Source organism: Podarcis liolepis (genome assembly GCF_965112155.1).
Source record: "Podarcis liolepis genome assembly, chromosome: 12".
NCBI lineage: Eukaryota > Metazoa > Chordata > Lepidosauria > Squamata > Lacertidae > Podarcis > Podarcis liolepis.
In genome coordinates, this window is record NC_139563.1 from 7,233,319 (window position 1) to 7,253,078 (window position 19,760).

Below are 19,760 nucleotides of genomic sequence, written 5' to 3' on the forward strand. Positions count from 1 at the left end.
GCATCTGTAACCTGAAGCGTATGTAACCCGAGGTACCACTGTATTTGATGTCGATGCCTGGGAATCTGAAATCTGTAGTTGACTTACTCAGTGGCTGGGCGTGACAGTATCTGATGCTTGCTTAAGTGCCCACTGTGTCTTTGCAAGAGAGGAAGAAGGGAACAAGTTTTCTGCACCCCCATTGATTCTTTGGTTCTGCCTCCTACTAGCTGCCCTCCCCACCACCCCACCAGCTCCAGGGTCCCCCCAGGGCCCCCTCCAGCTCTGCAGCTCTTTGTCTGGTAGCCCAGGGAAGATGGAACAATCTGAAGATGTTCTGGAAATGGGAAGACACTGGCCCTCTTGACCAGGGGTCAGCAAGCTTTTTAAGCAGGGGGCCGGTCCACTGTCCCTCAGACCTTGTGGGGGGCCGGACTATATATTGGGGGGGGAAATGAATGAATTCCTATGCCCCACAAATAATCAACTGGGACACGGGTGGCGCTGTGGGTTAAACCACAGAGCCTACGACTTGCCGATCAGAAGGTCGGCGGTTCGAATCCCCGTGACGGGGTGAGCTCCCGTTGCTCAGTCCCTGCTCCTGCCAACCTAGCAGTTCGAAAGCATGTCAAAGTGCAAGTAGATAAATAGGTACCACTCCGGTGGGAAGGTAAACGGTGTTTCCGTGCGCTGCTCTGGTTCGCCAGAAGCAGCTTAGTCATGCTGGCCACATGACCCGGAAGCTGTACGCCGGCTCCCTCGGCCAGTAAAGCAAGATGAGCGTCGCAACCCCAGAGTCGGTCATGACTGGACCTAATGGTCAGGGGTCCCTTTACCTGTACCTTTACAAATAACCCGGAGATGCATTTTAAATAAAAGGACACATTCTGCTCATGTAAAAACACCAGGCAGGCCCCACAAATAACCTAGAGATGCATTTTAAATAAAAGGACACATTCTACTCATGTAAAAACATGCTGATTCCCGGACCGTCCGCCGGCCGGATTTAGAAGGCGAGTGGGCCGGATCCAGCCCTCGGCCCTTAGTTTGCCTACCCATGCTCTTGACTCTGCACCTTCTCCCACAGATTCCCCTCTCTTTCTCCTGGGGTAGCTAAACCCTTTAGGTCAAACTGTTTGTTCCAGTAACCTCAGACTCAAATCGTTTGTTCCGTCTTATATTCCCAACTTTGCCCTGAACATCTCAACAATAGACACTGAGGCTCACAAATAACTAGACACACAAGAAATTTTCCTCCTGGAAAAAGAACGGCACGCGCACTCAGATCAAGAAAGTTCCGTTTTATTTAGGTGTAAGATTTGGAAACAGCTCTCCAATTCCTCCCCACCCCCCTCAAAAAATGTCCCTCAACAAAACAGAACATTTTGGTGACGATTAAGCAAGGTCCCACTGTCCGTTGAGTGTTTGATATTAATTGGAAGAAGCAGGGCCTAAATAATATATTTATATATACTTTTTAATTAAAAAAAAAGCATTAGGAATGTTTTACGGTTCACATGACAGATCAGAGACCCTCAACGCTCATTTCCTATTCCCTAAAAGAAGACGACGACGACATTGTTAACAAGGAGGCTGTCGTAGTAAAGGAGCTGTTACCAAGGAGCTTTTCATAGTGAAACCTTAAGAAAGTTATCAGGCTGGTACGATATGCCGGGGGGGGGGGGGAAACCCCAGGCTCAATTTTGTAGTCAGCCCAAGTTCTGAAGGATGTTTCGCACTCACGCTCACCTGTCTTTTCTGTAATGTTGCAAGAGAGACGGGGCCAGCCTGGTCTCCCCAAACCCCTGTAGAAATGGCTTTGCCTCTATCTAGCAAGCTGCTCTAAGAAGCCTCAAATAATCTATTCATAGGAAGCCTGGGCATTTCCTTCTAATCTTTCCTTCAAACTTTTGTTGACTGGTGTAATCGCAAAGTAGTAAAACACCCGAGTTGTGAACTGGCTTCATGTTTCACAATCAGCTTTATTAGACGCAGGGTAGCCAAGCCACTCTTTCTCACTCACTGCCTCCCTAGCTCTCCATTTTTAAATTGGCTGACCTCACAGGGCTGTTGTCAGACGTGGAGAGGGTGGTGCAAGAAAACCTCCTTTCACATTTCCCGGGGCAGGAATTCCTAGCATGCTCTCTTCCCAATGCTGCGGTCAGGATTCAGGAGAGACAAAGTGCTGCTTCACCCAACACAGAGGTTATTAGACTAGGACAGGCACATCCAACAGGTAGACCGTGACCTATTGGAAGATCGGTAGATCACTGGATGGGGATCTGTGCTTAGTTCGCACCACCTCAAAATCATGTTCCTGGAGCTATGCCTACACCCCTGGGAAGCCCATGAGCTGAACCTAAACACAACAGGCCACTCTTTCCTCTACAGTGGTACCTCGGGTTAAGAACTTAATTTGTTCCGGAGGTCCATTCTTAACCTGAAACTGTTCTTAACCTGAAGCTCCACTTTAGCTAATGGGGCCTCCTGCCGCCGCCGCACAATTTCTGTTCTCATCCTGAAGCAAAGTTCTTAACCCGAGGTACTATTTCTGGGTTAGCGGAGTCTGTAACCTGAAGCATCTGTAACCTGAAGCGTCTGTAAGCCGAGGTACCACTGTAGATAGTAGTCTCTTGGGAGTTGGCCAACCCTGGACCAGGGGCTTCACTCCCACAAGAGGCAATAATGGCCTTAGATGGCTTTGAAGGAGGATTGGGCAAACTGATGGAGGAAAGGGCTACTGAGAGCTACTATACATGGCAGCTATGCTCTGCCAACACTGCCAGAGGTCTCTGAATGGAGGCTGTTGGAAATCACAATGTGCGAGAGAGGTGTTGCGATTGGGTACATGAGAGCAGTACATGTGAAAAGGATCTAGGAGTCTTGGTTGACCACAAACTTGACATGAGCCAACAGCGTGACGCGGCAGCTAAAAAAGCCAATGCAATTCTGGGCTGCATCAATAGGAGTATAGCATCTAGATCAAGGGAAGTAATAGTGCCACTGTATTCTGCTCTGGTCAGACCTCACCTGGAGTACTGTGTCCAGTTCTGGGCACCACAGTTCAAGAAGGACACTGACAAACTGGAACGTGTCCAGAGGAGGGCAACCAAAATGGTCAAAGGCCTGGAAACGATGCCTTATGAGGAACGGCTAAGGGAGCTGGGCATGTTTAGCCTGGAGAAGAGGAGGTTAAGGGGTGATATGATAGCCATGTTCAAATATATAAAAGGATGTCATATAGAGGAGGGAGAAAGGTTGTTTTCTGCTGCTCCAGAGAAGCGGACACGGAGCAATGGCTCCAAAATACAAGAAAGAAGATTCCACCTAAACATTAGGAAGAACTTCCTGACAGTAAGAGCTGTTTGACAGTGGAATTTGCTGCCAAGGAGTGTGGTGGAGTCTCCTACTTTGGAGGTCTTTAAGCAGAGGCTTGACAACCATATGTCAGGAGTGCTCTGATGGTGTTTCCTGCTTGGCAGGGGGTTGGACTCGATGGCCCTTGTGGTCTATTCCAACTCTATGATTCTGTGATTCTGGGTCCTGCTTGGAAGCTTTGGGCAAGCGTCTTGTTGGCCACCGTGGGAACAGGACACTGGACTAGACTAGGTGGGCCTTTGACCTGATCCAACAGGACTCTTCATAGAGTTGGGAGGGGCCCAACCCCCTAAAAATGCTGGAATCTCAACTAGAGCATCCATAACAGAAGGCCACCTAACTTCTGCTTAAAAACCTCCGAGGAAGGAGAGTCCACCCCCTCTTGTGGGAGTCCGCTGTCAAACAGCTCTCACTGCCAGAAAGGTAGGTCTGAAGTTTAGCTGGAATCTCCTTTCTCGTCGCGTGAAGCCCTTGGTTGGAGTCCTACCCTCTGGAGCAGAAGAAAACAAGCTCGTTCTCTCTTCTATAGCCCTTGATATATGTGAAGATGGCTATCTCATCTCCTAGGGACGCGGGTGGCGCTGTGGGTTAAACCACAGAGCCTAGGACTTGCCGATCAGAAGGTCGGCGGTTCAAATCCATGCGACGGGGTTAGCTCCTGTTGCACAGTCCCAGCTCCTGCCAACCTAGCAGTTCGAAAGCACCCCTAAGTGCAAGTAGATAAATAGGTACTGCTCCGGCGGGAAGGTAAATGGCGTTTCCGTGCGCTGCTCTGGTTCGCCAGAAGCGGCTTAGTCATGCTGGCCACATGACCCGGAAGCTGTACGCCGGCTCCCACGGCCAGTAAAGCGAGATGAGCGCCGCAACCCCAGAGTTGGCCACAACTGGACCTAATGGTCAGGGGTCCCTTTACCTTTATCTCCTCTTTTCCAGGCTAAACCTGCCCGACTCCCTGAACTGTTCTTCCGACGTTCTTTGTGATAACACATGTCCTTTTGGTATGCCAGGGATAAAAAGAGTGTTACATGCAGCACTGCCCAAGTGTCCAGACTCCTTAAATCAGGAGGAGAAAAGGGCATACCGGCATCCTGTACACAATCGTCCATTCATTCACAGGAGCCTAGAAAGGATGTGGAAAACTCTCCTTCCCCTTTCCAGGATCAAGACAGAGTCACACAATAGTTAGGCAGGCACCTGAACTGGAATGAGGGGCGGGGAATGGGGGACTGCATGTTGAGATTTCTGCATTGCAGGGGGTTGGACTGGATGACCCTTGGGGTCCCTTCCCACTCTACAATTCCATGATTCTCTGAAACGCAAGGATCACCCAGGCACACTCAGTAGGGATCCTGCCTTGCCACCAAAAAGGTCCTATTCAGCCACATCCCTGGTTTTGGAGGCTTCCAGCAGATGCTACCTGCACTCTTGCAAGAATAGAAGTATCTGAAGAAGTGTGCATGCACACAAAAGCTCATACCAAGAACTAACTTAGTTGGTCTTTAAGGTGCTACTGGAAGGAATTTTTTTATCTTGCAAGAATATCCACACAGGGGATGTGGAGACTTTGGGGAGGGGCCATAACTCAGTGACAGAACATCTGCTTGGGCTTCGGAAGATCCAGGGTTCAACCCCCAACGGCACGCCAAGTTTCAAGGACCACTGGTTAGCAGGAGACCTACCCAAGACCCTGCAAAAGCTGCTCCCAGTCAGGGCAGAGTAGGGTTGAGGAATTGGCAGCCCTTCCAGGTTCGGTTGGACTCCAGCTCCCATCATCCCCAGCCAGCATGGCCCGTGGCAAGGGATGATGAGAGTTGCAGTCCTACTGTACCTGGAGGAAGAAACAGGCATCTCACACACCTGGCCTAAGCAATTCTGGGCTCTGGGTGGGTAACTCAAGCTGCAACAAGGCAGGTCTCCGTGTGCCTGGCTTGTTTTTGGAACAGCGCTTTGGAAAAGCTAAGGATCTCGTGGATACTCCTGCAGAACCACAGCTTAAGACGTCCAGGCATTGGACCTTGGAGATATGCCACTTTTCCCATCAATATGTTTGCCTTATACAGTGGTGCCTCACAAGACGAAATTAATTCGTTCCACAAGTTTTTTCTTCTTGCGAGTTTTTCGTCTTGCGAAGCACGGTTTCCCATAGGAATGCATTGAAAATCAATCAATGCGTTCCTATGGAGACCGTCCGGGGACAGAGGGGAATGGCTGTGCGCCTTCCCCTCTGTCCCCTCTTTTGAAGCAAGGGGCGGAGGGGAGAAGATCGCTTCTCCCCGTTGCCGCCCCTTGGTTCAAAAGGGGTCCGGGGACAGAGGGGAATGGCCGCGCGCCTTCCCCTCTGTCCCCGGAGATTGCGGGGCAAGCTTCGTTTTGCGAAGCAAGCCCATAGGGAAATTCGTCTTGCGAAGCAACTCGAAAACGAAAAAACCTTTCGTTTTGCGAGTTTTTCGTCTTGTGAGGTGTTCGTCTTGCGGGGCACCACTGTATAGAACAGGCCAGCTCTTTATTTCCCCAAACTTTCGACAGGTGGGTGGGCACACCTGCATTTGGGTCGGCTGATGTTGCAGTGATTGGCTGCTGGGTGGTCCCGCAGACCTGCCCAATGGTCCACAGTGGTGTGGGGAGATGGCGCCCAAGCAGGAATGAACTCGCTGCTCAGCCACTGGTGGGATATTCTGCAGGGAGCAATTGCAGAGGGCAGTTCCCTGGGGGGGCAGCCAAACCTAGGATTGAACCCCCGCTTATGAATCAGCTGAAGCCTGTCCTCTGCAGAGACTGACAGCACCTGCCGAACCCACCCGCCATCTGACATCAACTGCCCATCATCATCTGATGGCCAAGTTGATATGGTTTCATGCGGATGACCTCACGGACCAAACTGAAACCCTGGCTGGCCGAGACTGGCCTGCAGGCTGGAAGCTCCCCACAAGTGATAAATGTGGGGTGAACTATATTGATGGAAACAAACCCACCCACCAACCAAGGAAAGGTTGAAGTGTCTTCCCAGTGATGTGGGATGTCAGCTCTGAAACACGATCCGAAACGTTTCGCTCCCCTTAGCTTGCAAACCTTTCAACAACCCTGCAAAGTATGATTACCCCCATATTGAGAGGGGAGGGAATGAGAGGGCTGAAGCCGAGAAGGAATGGCTTGCATATGGGCAAACGGGAGTCATTTTTATGGCAACGGTGAGACCCGAAACTTTGGTTGGGTGGGGGTCTCCTGGTTTATTTGGAGAAGGACTCGCTTCTGGATAATTTGGGGTGGGGTGGGAAGCAGCCTGGCATACCAGGAATGGTCCCTGGCACTTCCAGGGGTCCGTCTCTCTCTGGGGGTTACAGCCACAAATTCAACACAACTCTCTGGAAGCTTCTGGAACAATGCTCCGTGTTACCTCAGTGAACAACCCTTGTGGGTTGTCGGTGCTGCACATGCAGGTGGTCTGATTTTAAGGGGAGAAAATTGGGCACGCTCCCCCTACATATTCCCCCCTCCCCCCCGGGGAATGATTAAGCTTGCCCCTAACACACACGGATCCTTCGCAGCCAATAGCACCTTCCCTACATCCACAGACTAGCATTACGTGGCCAAAAGAGGTGTGCGTGGGGAGACTGGCCCTGCCTCCTCCTTTTTAGGCTCAGTTTTGCCCTCATACAACTCAGCAGGGTGGGACAAGATGGCGGCCTAGTGAGAATTTGCTCTGCCTGCTGCTGGCTCCGGCGCCACCTACTGGTGGGCTCCCCACCTTCCGCCCTGCCAGACCCAACGGGAACTAAACGCCACTGGCCAATGGTGCCAAAGCTGCTCTGTCGTCCGCCTCCCACCCTTCAATTTGAGGATAAACAGGAAAAACGCAAGAAGTGGCTGCGATCATTGACCACGGAGTGCTGCTTCCCTTGCAAGTTAGAAAGTAAAAGCATATGCAGGTTATTCACACGACTGTTAAAATGAAAAGTTTGCAATATACTTTGCAGAACGTTTCTGACGCCGCTTTTCTTTTTTTTAAACCATTGTTCTCAGAACTCAGATCCTCCTCCTCCCCACCCCCCCACCCCCACCCACACCAGATCTATATAGAATAAAGTGCTTCATTGTAAATATTTTTTTGTTTGTAACGCTAAAAGAGAGAGTCCACGATACACGCGTCTTTTTCAGTTTCTCTTCGTTCTTGGCATATTCGGGCAACGGGTTTCAAACGCTGTAGAAAGCAACGCGTTCAGAATATTACCTTTGAGGCATGTGGAGTACGTTGCCTTTTTCTCTTTCTCCAAAGGAATATGAGGTTGTTGGGGTTATTTTGAGGGGTGCAGGTAAGACACCCCCTTTTCCCCGACGCTAGCCATCACTCTGTAAAGTGTCTGGAAGAGGTTGCCACAGACAGTCAAACCGGGAAGCCTCTCTCACCAAGAGGCCCACGACGTCTTCTTCCCAAAGGGTTCGGCGCCGCGGCGTTCTGTCCCGACACACCTAGCAATTATTGCACCGTCTCGACCTTTTCCCCCACCCGCCCAAGCCACAACTTTCTCGCCGCATCTTTTCCTGTCCATTTGTTATGGCTGTTGTTCCAGGGACCAGCCCTGCTTCAGTTCACACTAAAGACACACACACACAGGAAAAAAAACCCAAATACGTAGAGAGGCAAAGTGGTCTGGGCGTTTTAGCTGAAGAGGAGCCGTGAAGTTTCAGGCAAAGGAGGAGAAATTGCCGAATTGAATACCCAACGAGACTCGTAAGTCGCCCATTGCACACGGACCTGTCCGCGCGCATGTGGGGTTGTGTTGTTGTTTTTTGGCATGCCGATGGGGCAAATCCGCCTATGCGCTGCAGCTGCTCAAGTTCTGCCTGTTTTCCATGGGGCTTGACTGAGGCTTCTTGTCTTTGAAATGAACAGAACCGGCTTAGCAGTGGCACATGAGCGAAATGGCCTGCTGATTTCATTAGCCCATAACAGAGTCCGGAATACCTTGCCAGCACCCAAACGAGGAAGAGTTACTATGATGGATTAATAAAGTGCAAAAAGGTTAAAATAATAAATTCTTTATGTTACAAAAAAAGAGGCCAGAGATCCTTGCCCAGGCCAGCTCAGAAGCATTTGGCAGGTACGACCCTAACGGAGTTTGCTTAGTGCATTAGCCCACTGATTACTGGAATTAACAGAAGGCTGTAGATCAAGTGCCTGTGGCCTTATTTCCATTTCTCGGGTCCACAAAGACTCTTCCGTAGAGCCTGCTTGTCTTAAAGCCATGCAAACCGGCAAGGGTGAGAGGGGATCTGTACTTCAAGAGGGAAATCAAGAGAAGGACTCTTCTCCTCTGGTGCGATTTCATGGACCACCAACGAGGTTCAGCCTCGTCTCTCCCATTGTGCAGGGAGGAACGGGTCCCTTGAGCAACAGAGAATGAGAAGTCACAAGTCGTGCTGATACCGAAAGATGGAGGAAGGGGAGGAAGGGCTGTAGGCTCAGTGGTTAGAGCATTTACTTTGCAACCAGAAGGTCCCAGGTCAATCCCCCAAGTCATCTTCTGGTAGGGCTGGGAGAAACCCCCCTCCTGAAATTCTAGGGAGCTGCTACCATTCAGTGTAGACAATATTGAACTAGATGGACACAGGACTTGTTGTGGTATGAAGGCAGCTTGCTGGGCTCTTAAGGAATGGAAAGCTGGCCTCTGGGCGACACAACATCTAGCCACTTCCACAAATCATGGCATCAACGACACCCTGGACTTGCTATTTCCCTGCAGCTCAACTGCGAAAAGAGGTTTCCCTTTCCCCATTCCTTTAGAGCAGCCTTTCTCAACCTGTAGGTCCCCAGATGTTGTCGAACTACAACTCCCATCTCTTTCTTTTTCACCTCCCAAGGTGAAAGACTTCTGGGTTCAAGGGAAACGTAAGCACTTCCAGGAAGGGATGCCATATGCCTCTGCAAAGTGGTTGTTGGGAATGGCAAGTATAATAATAATAATTTATTATTTATACCCCACCCATCTGGCTGAGTTTCCCCAGCCACTCTGGGCGGCTCCCAATCGAGTGTTAAAAACAATACATCTTTAAATATTAAAAACTTCCCTAAACAGGGCTGCCTTCAGATGTCTTTTAAAGATAAGATAGCTACTTATTTCCTTCACATCTGAAGGGAGGGTGTTCCACAGGGCAAGTGCCACTACCGAGAAGGCCCTCTGCCTGTTTCTCTGTAACCTCACTTCTCGCAATGAGGGAACCACCAGAAGGCCCTCGGCACTGGACCTCAGTGTCTGGGCTGAACGATGGGGGTGGAGACGCTCCTTCAGGTCTACTGGACTGAGGCCGTTTAGGGCTTTAAAGGTCAGCACCAACACTTTGAATTGTGCTTGGAAACATACTGGGAGCCAATGCAGATCTCTCAGGACCGGTGTTAATGGGGAGAGAGTGCTACTCAGGGGCTTCACCTTAGGGAATCTGGTTGGCCACTGTGAGAAGAGGACTAGATAGGATGATCCAGAAGGACTCTTGTTATGGGCTCAACCTCTCCTCTCCACCAGACGTGGCAGGATAAGCTAAAGAAGAGAATGCTCTCTTTTGAGCCATCAAAACCGACAAGGTCTGTCGAACAGCCTTTAGCACACCCCAAGATCTTCAGAGCCCAAAAAATGGACGGCAGCGGCATTTGGTCTACAGCCTTCCACGCGTGAAGAAAACATAACGTGAGTTTCAAATTCTACGCAACTCAAGCAGCAAAGATGGCTTGAGTTGAGAACCTCAACCTCTTCAAGCCAGAGGCAAAAGACCAGGCCCTGTCGAAGAAGAAAAACCCAAACCAAGGGCTGCCCACGACATTCGTGACTGACACCTGCTGGGCACTTACTGAATTACAGGCCGGTTCTGCGCCCGCACGCTCAACAGCTGGGCGAGGGCCTAGTTGTTCAAGTTCACTCTGCTGCCCGGGAAGAGAGGTGGTGGCGGCGGCAAGAGCGGCGGCGGAGGGATGCTCTGTGCGTGAACATGCATGAGGGGCAAGGGGAGTGCATGGGAATGCGGCGTGCCGTGCAGCGGGACGCCCGTGGTCAGTTGAGGCGAGCCGGCGGCCTGGGGAGCGGCGAGGCCGATGGCGTTGTTGCCGTTGGGGTCCGAGGCCACAGGGTTGCTCACCCGGAAACACTTCTCCTTGTGGGCCTTCAGCATGTTGGAGAAGCGGAAGCGCTGGCCGCAGACGTCGCAAGGGTAGGGCTTCTCGCCCGTGTGCGTCCGGCGGTGGCGCTTCATGTTGGGCCGGCTGGTGAAGCTCTTTCCACAGATCTCACAGATATATGGCTTTTCACCTGAGGAGAAGGGAGAAGAAAGATGGCGGGAGACGTTGTGTCATTGAAATTCTACTCCATATTGATAATAATTATAATAATAATTATAATAATTATAATAATAATATTTATTTATATCCCGCCCTCCCCAGCCGAAGCCGGGCTCAGGGCGGCTAACAACAATAAAACAGTACAACAGTACAACACAACACTCTAAAATCGTTCATTATAAAATTAATTCAAATCAAACCGATGGCAACCATTGGGCCAGAGCTCTGCGAAGATTGCCAAAGGAGGGAGTCAGGCTGTGCCTTGGCCAAAGGCCTGGTGGAACAGCTCTGTCTTGCAGGCCCTGCGGAAAGATGTCAAGTCCCGCAGGGCCCTAGTCTCTTGTGACAAAGCGTTCCACCAGATCGGAGCCACAGCCGAAAAAGCCCTGGCTCTAGTTGAGGCCAGCCTAACCTCTCTGTGGCCTGGGACCTTCAAGATGTTTTTATTTGAAGACTGTAAGTTTCTCTGTGGGACATACCAGGAGAGGCGCTCCCGTAGGTACGAGGGTCCAAGGCCGTATAGGGCTTTAAAGGTTAAAACCAGCACCTTAAACCTGATCCTGTACTCCACCGGGAGCCAGTGCAGCTGGTATAGCACCGGGTGAATGTGATCCCGCAGCGAGGACCCTGTAAGGAGTCTCACCGCAGCATTCTGCACCCGCTGGAGTTTCTGGGTCAGTCTCAAGGGCAGCCCCACGTAGAGCGAGTTACAATAATCCAGTCTGGAGGTGACCGTCGTGTGGATCACAGTGGCTAGGTCAGGGTGAGAGAGGTAAGGAGCCAACTGCTTAGCTTGGAGGAGATGAAAAAATGCCGCCTTTGTTATAGCTGCAATCTGCGCCTCCATGGAAAGGGAGGAGCAGAAAGCTACTTCCGACCTAAGGAGGAGGAGGTGTTGCGGGCTTCCCGCCCCCAACACTTGCACGGTGGCTGACTCCCAGCCCTGCACGACCAGGGGAATCCTCTGACGCGTCGTTCCCTGGCCAGCCAAGCGGCTGGCTCAGGGGGTGTGGCTCGCCCCATTTAAGGGCAAGCGCAGCAGAGGAACGTCCTCTTTTGCCGCCAATCAGCTGGGGAATTTCCCACCCACCCACCCTTCAAGGTTCCTCCTTTGACCTTGCTATGGACTTCGGTTGGTCACCGTTAAGGGGCCTGGCATGAATTTTTCCACTTGGCAAATTGGCACCAGCCACTTGGTATTTTCGCCTACCTCGTAGCAAATCATCACAACTTCTATGATTTGGCGGTTAGGCATTGGTCGGGGTATTGTTATGTAGATGAATGGGGGGGAGGAGCGACATCACCTCCCCCGGATAGTGAAGGGTAGTCCGGTAAAGGACTCCGGGGGGCGTGGCCCTGTCCGAAGCCTATGGAGACCAGGGCCCAAGGCAAGCCCCTATCGGTGACCCCGGGGGCGTGTCTAGTTGATGTGCATCAGCAGGGCTCCCCCTGCTGGTGTTAACCCTTCCCGGCCTCTCAGACAGACAGACTGAAGCCGGATAGTTGATTAGGACCAATGCCTAAGCCAATACCGCTCATCACCTGTAACCAATAAAGTTGTGGCCAATTTTAGCCCAGTAACCTAAATAATGTTGTCCGGTGTCTTTATTTCTACTGGTGGGAGGGGGGAACTCACCACGCAACTCCAATGTATAGTGAGCAGAGTAACAACTTAAACACGTTGCAGGATTCCCAAAAAATAGGCCAGAGGCCATTGTATTTCATCCAGCAAAGCTTTACTGCTACTGAAAGCAAATGCCATGAGAAAAGCACACCCAGAACTCTGGCCAATATAAATTTCAGTAGTGGGAGTGGTCCCTACTCGCAAATCAATAGTCAATTGTAACAAAAACTAATCCATTCAAAAGTATGTATTCTGACAAGGATTATAAACTCAAACAGAGATTATAAACTCAAACAGAGATTACAAACTCAAACTCATAAGGATATGTATAACACAATAATTCATTACAGAATTAGAGAGAAGAGTTTATGAGTAGAGATAAATTCATGTTAGTCCATAGTCAGATATATTGGTATGTTTAATAACAAGAACCCCAATTTATTTAACTGAAGGCAAATGAGCAAAATGGTCGCAAATTCAATACATTCAGGATTTGGCCCTGTCCATAAGAAATCCAGTTGTAGCAGACTTGACTTAAACTTACAGTAACTTATAATAAGTCTAAACCTTAATGCTAAGCATTCTATGTACAGCAGTGGTGTCCAAACTTTTTTCAGAGAGGGCCAGATTTGATGAAGTGAAGGGCCCTGAGGGCCAACCAAAGAGCCAACTGAACTTGTTAACCTTTGTTTAGGATTGAAGTTGTTGAGCTTTCTTTATGATTTTACCCCAAAGTTGTTGAGCATTTCTTAGGATTGAAGTTGTTCAGCTTTTTTTTAGGGTTTTACCCCAGGAGATAAACTGCCACAGGGGCCGGATTAAACGACCAGAGAGCCGGATTAGGCCCCCAAAACGGACTTTGGACATGCCTGATGTACAGAACACCGCACCAGAAGGGAAAGAGATAGAAAGAGAAAACAAGATTCCTTCTGGTCCTGCTTTTATAGTCAGCGTGACCTTGACTGAAAGAGATAAGAGAAGCAGTTAAAGCCAGCTGCACTCCTGCTCCCCTGAAGGGATAACCCAAACATCAGGAACCTTCTGCTTGCTTCTTTCACACAGAGATGCTTCCAGAAGAGTTAAGTAGAATACAGTGGTGCCTCGCAAGACGAAAATAATCCGTTCCGCGAGTCTCTTCGTCTAGCAGTTTTTTCGTATTGCGAAGCAACCCTATTAGCGGCTTAGCGGATTAGCGCTATTAGCGGTTTAGCGGCTATTAAACGCTTAGCGGCTTAGCGGCTAAAAGGCTATTAGCAGCTTAGCGGCTTAGAAAAAGGGGGGGGAGCGAAAAAAATCGCAAGACTCGCAAGACATTTTCGTCTTGCGAAGCAAGCCCATAGGGAAATTCATCTTGCAAAGCGCATCGAAAAACGGAAAACCCTTTCGTCTAGCGGGTTTTTCGTCTTGCGAGGCATTCGTCTTGCGGGGCACCACTGTAGGAACGACCTCTACATATCAGATGTACTTTCTGTACTAAGAAATACAAACTGACACTCTGGGATTAAAAGGAATTGGGGGGGGGGGAGTGGTGATGCCAGTGGGGTCTTTGGGAAAGCTGAGGCCTAGAAACTTGTTCAAAGTTGGGTAATTTAATATAATTACCGTATTTTTCGCTCTATAAGACACACCAGACCACAAGACGCACCTAGTTTTTGGAGGAGGAAAACAAGAAAAAAAATATTCTGAATCTCAGAAGCCAGAACAGCAAGAGGGATCGCTGCGCAGTGAAAGCAGCAATCCCTCTTGCTGTTCTGGCTTCTGGGATAGCTGCGCAGCCGGCATTCGCTCCATAAGACGCACACACATTTCCCCTTACTTTTTAGGAGGGAAAAAGTGAATCTTATAGAGCAAAAAATACGGTATATATAATCGATGACTGGTAGAGCCAGTTTAGCAAAGTGGTTAGAGTGCAGGACTATTGTCGTAATTCTGATTATTGGTTAAATTTGTATACTACTTCCACTAAAGATCACAGGGTGGTTCGCAACATAAAAATGCAAAATGACCCGGGAGGTCAGGGTTCAAATCCCCAATTGCCCATGAAGCTTACTGGGTGATTTGGGGCCAGTCACTGCTTCTCAGAATTATTTGCCTCACAGGTTTGCTGTGGGGGTGATTCTGGGAGACAGGGCCTACCTACCCACAAGGCCTCCAGCTTTCCAGAATTCAGTCATGGTTTATTGTTGAGGTTTTGTTATGGTTGCTGTTTTGAAATTATAATGGTTGCTTGTGTATTGTTCTCACTGTTGCAAGCTTCTTTGAGCCTATTTCTTTCTTTGAGGCAGTGTACAAATACGCGGGTGGCCCTGTGGGCTAAACCACAGAGCCTATGGCTTGTCAATCAGAAGGTCGGCGGTTCGAATCCCTGCGAGGGGGTGAGCTCCCGTTGCTTGGTCCCTGCTCCTGCCAACCTAGCAGTTCGAAAGCACGTCAAAGTGCAAGTAGATCAATAGGTACCGCTCTGGCAGGAAGGTAAACAGAGTTTCCATGCGCTGCTCTGGTTCGCCAGAAGCAGCTTAGTCATGCTGGCCACATGACCCGGAAGCTGTACGCTGGCTCCCTCAGCCAATAAAGCGAGATGAGCTCTGCAACCCCAGAGTTGGCCACAACTGGACCTAATGGTCAGGGGTCCCTTTACCTTTTATCTTTACAAATAAAGTGATAATGATGATATATCTATTTACCTACCACATTTTCCCCTGACAGGAGACTTAAGGCAGCTTAGAAATAAAAATAAGAACTGCTAAACATGGGGGGGAGGGGGGAGTCGTTAAATAACGACCAAACATGGATAGAATTAAAACTACATGCATATATAAAATCTGTTGAAAATTACTGTAATAAACACAGCACAGCACCAGCCCTTTAATTAAAAGCAGTCCATTTCCCCAAAACCTGTTGGAACAAGAAAGGATTCACAATTTTAAAGAGAAGTTTTGCAAAACCACTCGGAATATAGGACAGGACAGAAGAGGTGGGTCCGTGACGTTACAGGCACTGGTCAGTCAGTACTGTGCGCAGCTGTGGAAATGGGGCTGGACTTAAGACTGGGAAGGCAAGAAGGGGGAACTTGGCTGGCTTGTCCACCCCGAGCCATGGATCCCTTACCTGTGTGTGTTTTCATGTGCTCGTCAAAGTACTGCTTCATGTTGAAGTCCTTCCCGCACCACTGGCACATGAACTGTTTGTGACCGATGTGGATGCTCATGTGAGAACGGAGTTGGTACTTGTACTGGAACCTCTCGTTGCAGTTCTGGACAAGGGAGAGAATGGAGGAATGGAATAAGGAAAGGCAGGAAGTTCGCATGAAGGAAAGGTCTCTGTTGTATTAAACCAAAAGGTCCATTTCATTCAGCAGTTTTATCTACAGTCTGCCTTTCCTCCCAGGAGCTCAAAAACGACGTATTATGCTCCTATCCTTCCCACGGCATCTTACCCACAAAACGACCCTGCGAGGCTGGCTTCCTCAACCTGCCATAGAATATGAACACATCTGTAAATATATACTTTAAAAATAACACTGTGCATAACAGAATGGTTTTTTTTAACTGTGTTTAGAAAGCCTAGTTCATATCTGGAACGTGTCCAGAGGAGGGCAACCAAAATGGTCAAAGGCCTGGAAACGATGCCTTATGAGGAACGGCTAAGGGAGCTGGGCATGTTTAGCCTGGAGAAGAGGAGGTTAAGGGGTGATATGATAGCCATGTTCAAATATATAAAAGGATGTCACATCGAGGAGGGAGAAAGGTTGTTTTCTGCTGCTCCAGAGAAGCGGACACGGAGCAATGGATCCAAACTACAAGAAAGAAGATTCCACCTAAACATTAGGAAGAACTTCCTGACAGTAAGAGCTGTTCGACCGTGGAATTTGCTGCCAAGGAGTGTGGTGGAGTCTCCTACTTTGGAGGTCTTTAAGCAGAGGCTTGACAACCATATGTCAGGAGTGCTCTGATGGTGTTTCCTGCTTGGCAGGGGGTTGGACTCGATGGCCCTTGTGGTCTCTTCCAACTCTATGATTCTATGATTCTATGATATCATGAGCTCTGTTGCAATAAAACTGCAATTGCCAGCAAGTGGAAACATCCTGCACTTTTATAAACCAAAACAGAACAAGCATTACTCCAGGCTTCCTCAATAATAATAATAATAATAATAATAATAATAATAATAATAATAATAATAATATAGTAATAATAATTTCTTATTTACTGTATTTTTCACTCTATAGGACGCACTTTTTCCCCTCCAAAAATTAAGCGGGAATGTGTGTGCGTCCTATAGAGCGAATGCAGGCTGTGCGGCTAAGCCCAAAGCCAGAACAGGGAGACGGAGCGCTCCGTCTCACTGTTCCAGCTTGGGGATGGCTGCGCAAAACCTCCGCAGGGCAGCGGGGTGAAGGACCCCCGCTGCCCTGAGGAGGCTTCGAAGGCTGCGCTCCGGGGGCTTCAGGCAGCTATCTGCAAGCCTTCGGAGTGCAGCAGGAGTTCCCGCTGCGCTCTGAAGGCTTGCGGATAGCCACCTGAAGCCTGGAGAGCGAGAGGAGTCGGTGCACACTGATCCCTCTTGCTCTCCAAGCTTCGCTTCTCTGGAGAGGTGCTGCACAGTTTTCCCTCTCTGCGCAGCTCCCCTTCAGTGAAGCAGGAGGAGAAATGGAAGGGGCTCCGTTTCTCCTGCTGCTTCGCTGAAGGGGTGCTGAGCGGAGAGGGGGAGTCGTCCCCCCTGTTCTCCCCCTCCTATGGTCCGGTGCGTCCTATAGAGTGAAAAATACGGTATACCCCAGCCATCTGGCTGGGCTTCCCCAGCCACTCTGGGTGGCTTTCAACAAAATATTAAAATACAGTAATGCATCAAACATTAAAAGCTTCCCTAAGCAGGGCTGCCTTCAGATGTCTTCTAAAAGTCTGGTAGTTGTTGTTCTCTTTGACATCTGGTGGGAGGACGTTCCACAGGGCGGGTGCCACCACCGAGAAGGCCCTCTGCCTGGTTCCCTGTAACTTGGCTTCTCGCAGCGAGGGAACCACCAGAAGGCCCTCAGAGCTGGACCCCACTGGGAATTCCTCAGATGGGAATTGTAGTCTCAAAACATCTAGAGCAGGCTTCCTCAACCTCAACCCCCTCCAGATGTTTTGAGACTACAATTCCCATCATCCCTAACCACTGATTCTGCTAGCTAGGGATCATGGGAGTTGTAGGCCAAAAACATTGGGAAGGTCGAGGCTGAGGAAGCCTGGACTAAGAAAATGCAGCCAGCCCAGACTCACGCGTGGAGTTTCAAACACTCATCCTTTCTGCGTGGAAGCAGGATGGCTAAGGGCTGCAGAAGAAGAGGACTTGAATACAGATCCATCAGACCAAGTTGACACTGCAAACAGGAAACTGGAAAGCAGAAGAAGATAAGACAGGCTGAACCTGGCTCTCACCTCACATTTGAAAGGCTTCTCCCCCGAGTGCTGCAGAGAGTGCACCTTCAAAGACATACTTCGCTTGAACGACTTCCCACACGTTTCACAGGTGAATGGCATGTCCTTGGTGTGGGCTGCAAAGCAAGGGAGAATCGTGGTTACCAGGGAAATCTGTACGGTTAGGAATGATCCCCGTCGCGGGGATTCGAACCTTTGGTCTCCATCTTCCATCTCTTTTTCAGACTACAACTCCCATCACCCCTGACCACTGGTCTTGCTAGCTAGGGATGATGGGAGTTGTAGTCCAAAAACATCTGCAGGCCACCAGGTTGGGTGTGTGTGTGTGTCTGGACCAGCCTTCCTCAACCTGTGAGTCCCCAGATGTTGTTGGACTACAACTCCCATCACCCCTAGCTAGCAAGGCCAGAGCTCAGGGATGATGGGACTTGTAGTCCAACAACATCTGGGGACCCACAGGTCGAGAACTGCTGGTCTGGACTGAACCGTTCTTTTAAAGGCACCGATAAAAGCAAACACTTGAAAAGGGGCTACGTGAAATAGTTAGAAAGTAAGATGAAGACAGGCTTGGAAAGGGTTCGTGGGGCAAAGCCTAGAACCCTGATTTGCGCCCGAGAAGGTGGGTTATCTGCACAGCGCTGAAACGCCGCCTGATGTTGGGTGCTCCTCAGGGGGTGGCAAACCTACTGCTGTCCACTCACCGACCATGTGCTTCCGGACATGCGCCATCGTGTAGAACTTCTTCTCGCAAATCTCGCAGGAGAACTTCTTCTCCGCGTAGCCGTGGACGATCTTGTTGTGCTCATGGAGAGACCACAGCTTCTTGAAGGCTTTCCCGCAAGTGATGCACTGCAAAGGAGATGGGGAGAGTCAGGAGAACCTGAGCCTAGCGAAAAAATTGTGCAATTCATAGAGTTGGAAGGGGCCATGAGGAACATCTACAAGGCAGGATTTAGGTTTGATGAGGCCCACCCAGGACTTGCCGATCAGAAGGTCGGCGGTTTGAATCCCCGCGACGGGGTGAGCTTCCGTTGCTCAGTCCCTGCTCCTGCCAACCTAGCAGTTCAAAAGCATATCAAAGTGCAAGTAGATAAAAAGGTACTGCTCCGGTGGGAAGGTAAACGGCGTTTCCGTGCGCTGCTCTGGTTCGCCAGAAGTGACTTAGTCATGCTGGCCACATGACCCAGAAGCTGTACGCCGGCTCCCTCGGCCAATAAAGCGAGATGAGCGCCGCAACCCCAGAGTCGGCCACGACTGGACCTAATGGTCAGGGGTCCCTTTACCTTTACCTAAGCTACTGAAGGTAATGGGGCCCTTTATATGTCCAGCTGTCCTTTGTCAACAACAAACTGTTGAATTTGAATTTTTTTGGATGGTTTGTTGAATATTACTTCATTTGATAAAACTTGTTTGTTTTAAAGTTACAGTGGTACCTCGGGTTAAGAACTTAATTCGTTCCGAAGGTCCATTCTTAACCTGAAACTGTTCTTAACCTGAAGCACCACTTTAGCTAATGGGGCCTCCCGCTGCCGCCACACGATTTCTGTTCTCATCCTGAAGCAAAGTTCTTAACCCGAGGTACTGTTTCTAGGTTAGCCGGGTGTAGCCTGAAGCGTCTATAACCCGAGGTACCACTGTATTATGATTTTTTGTAACATATTGGATCAGATTGTTACTATTGATGCTTGATGTTTTAGTATGTTTTTATAGGCATCGGAAGCTGCCCAGAGTGGCTGGGGTGACTCAGTCAGATGGGCAGGATATGTATGTATGTATACATAAATTATTATTATTATTGTTGTTGTTATTTTCAATTTTTTTATTGATTTTCCACATTTTGTGTTTAGTTTATTGTCTTTGTTGCGTGTTTTGTTTGTTTTTGCTTTTTCCTGTGTGAACAGATTATTGTTGTTGTTGTTGTTGTTACGATATGGATGCAATGCGGCAGCTGGAAAGCAAAACATTATGGGAATGTTGGGACTGTTCCGTGGGAACAGAGAGACAGTCTATTCACAGTGCTGAGCACCGGATTTAG

General features: G+C 49.4%; 1 protein-coding gene across 1 annotated transcript in view; it reads right to left on the reverse strand.

Moving 5' to 3' along the window:
* Positions 1-8,378: 8,378 nt before the first annotated feature.
* The window catches only part of ZBTB47 (zinc finger and BTB domain containing 47), a 43,622-nt gene continuing 32,240 nt past the window's right edge, over positions 8,379-19,760 (reverse strand). Inside the window, exons 3-6 of the mRNA XM_083466861.1 lie at positions 18,427-18,574; positions 17,726-17,841; positions 15,414-15,558; positions 8,379-10,652 (exon numbers count right to left, since the gene is read on the reverse strand). Of these exons, the coding sequence (XP_083322987.1) occupies positions 10,249-10,652; positions 15,414-15,558; positions 17,726-17,841; positions 18,427-18,574 (813 nt within the window). The 3' untranslated portion in view covers positions 8,379-10,248. The remainder of the gene's footprint in view (positions 10,653-15,413; positions 15,559-17,725; positions 17,842-18,426; positions 18,575-19,760) is intronic.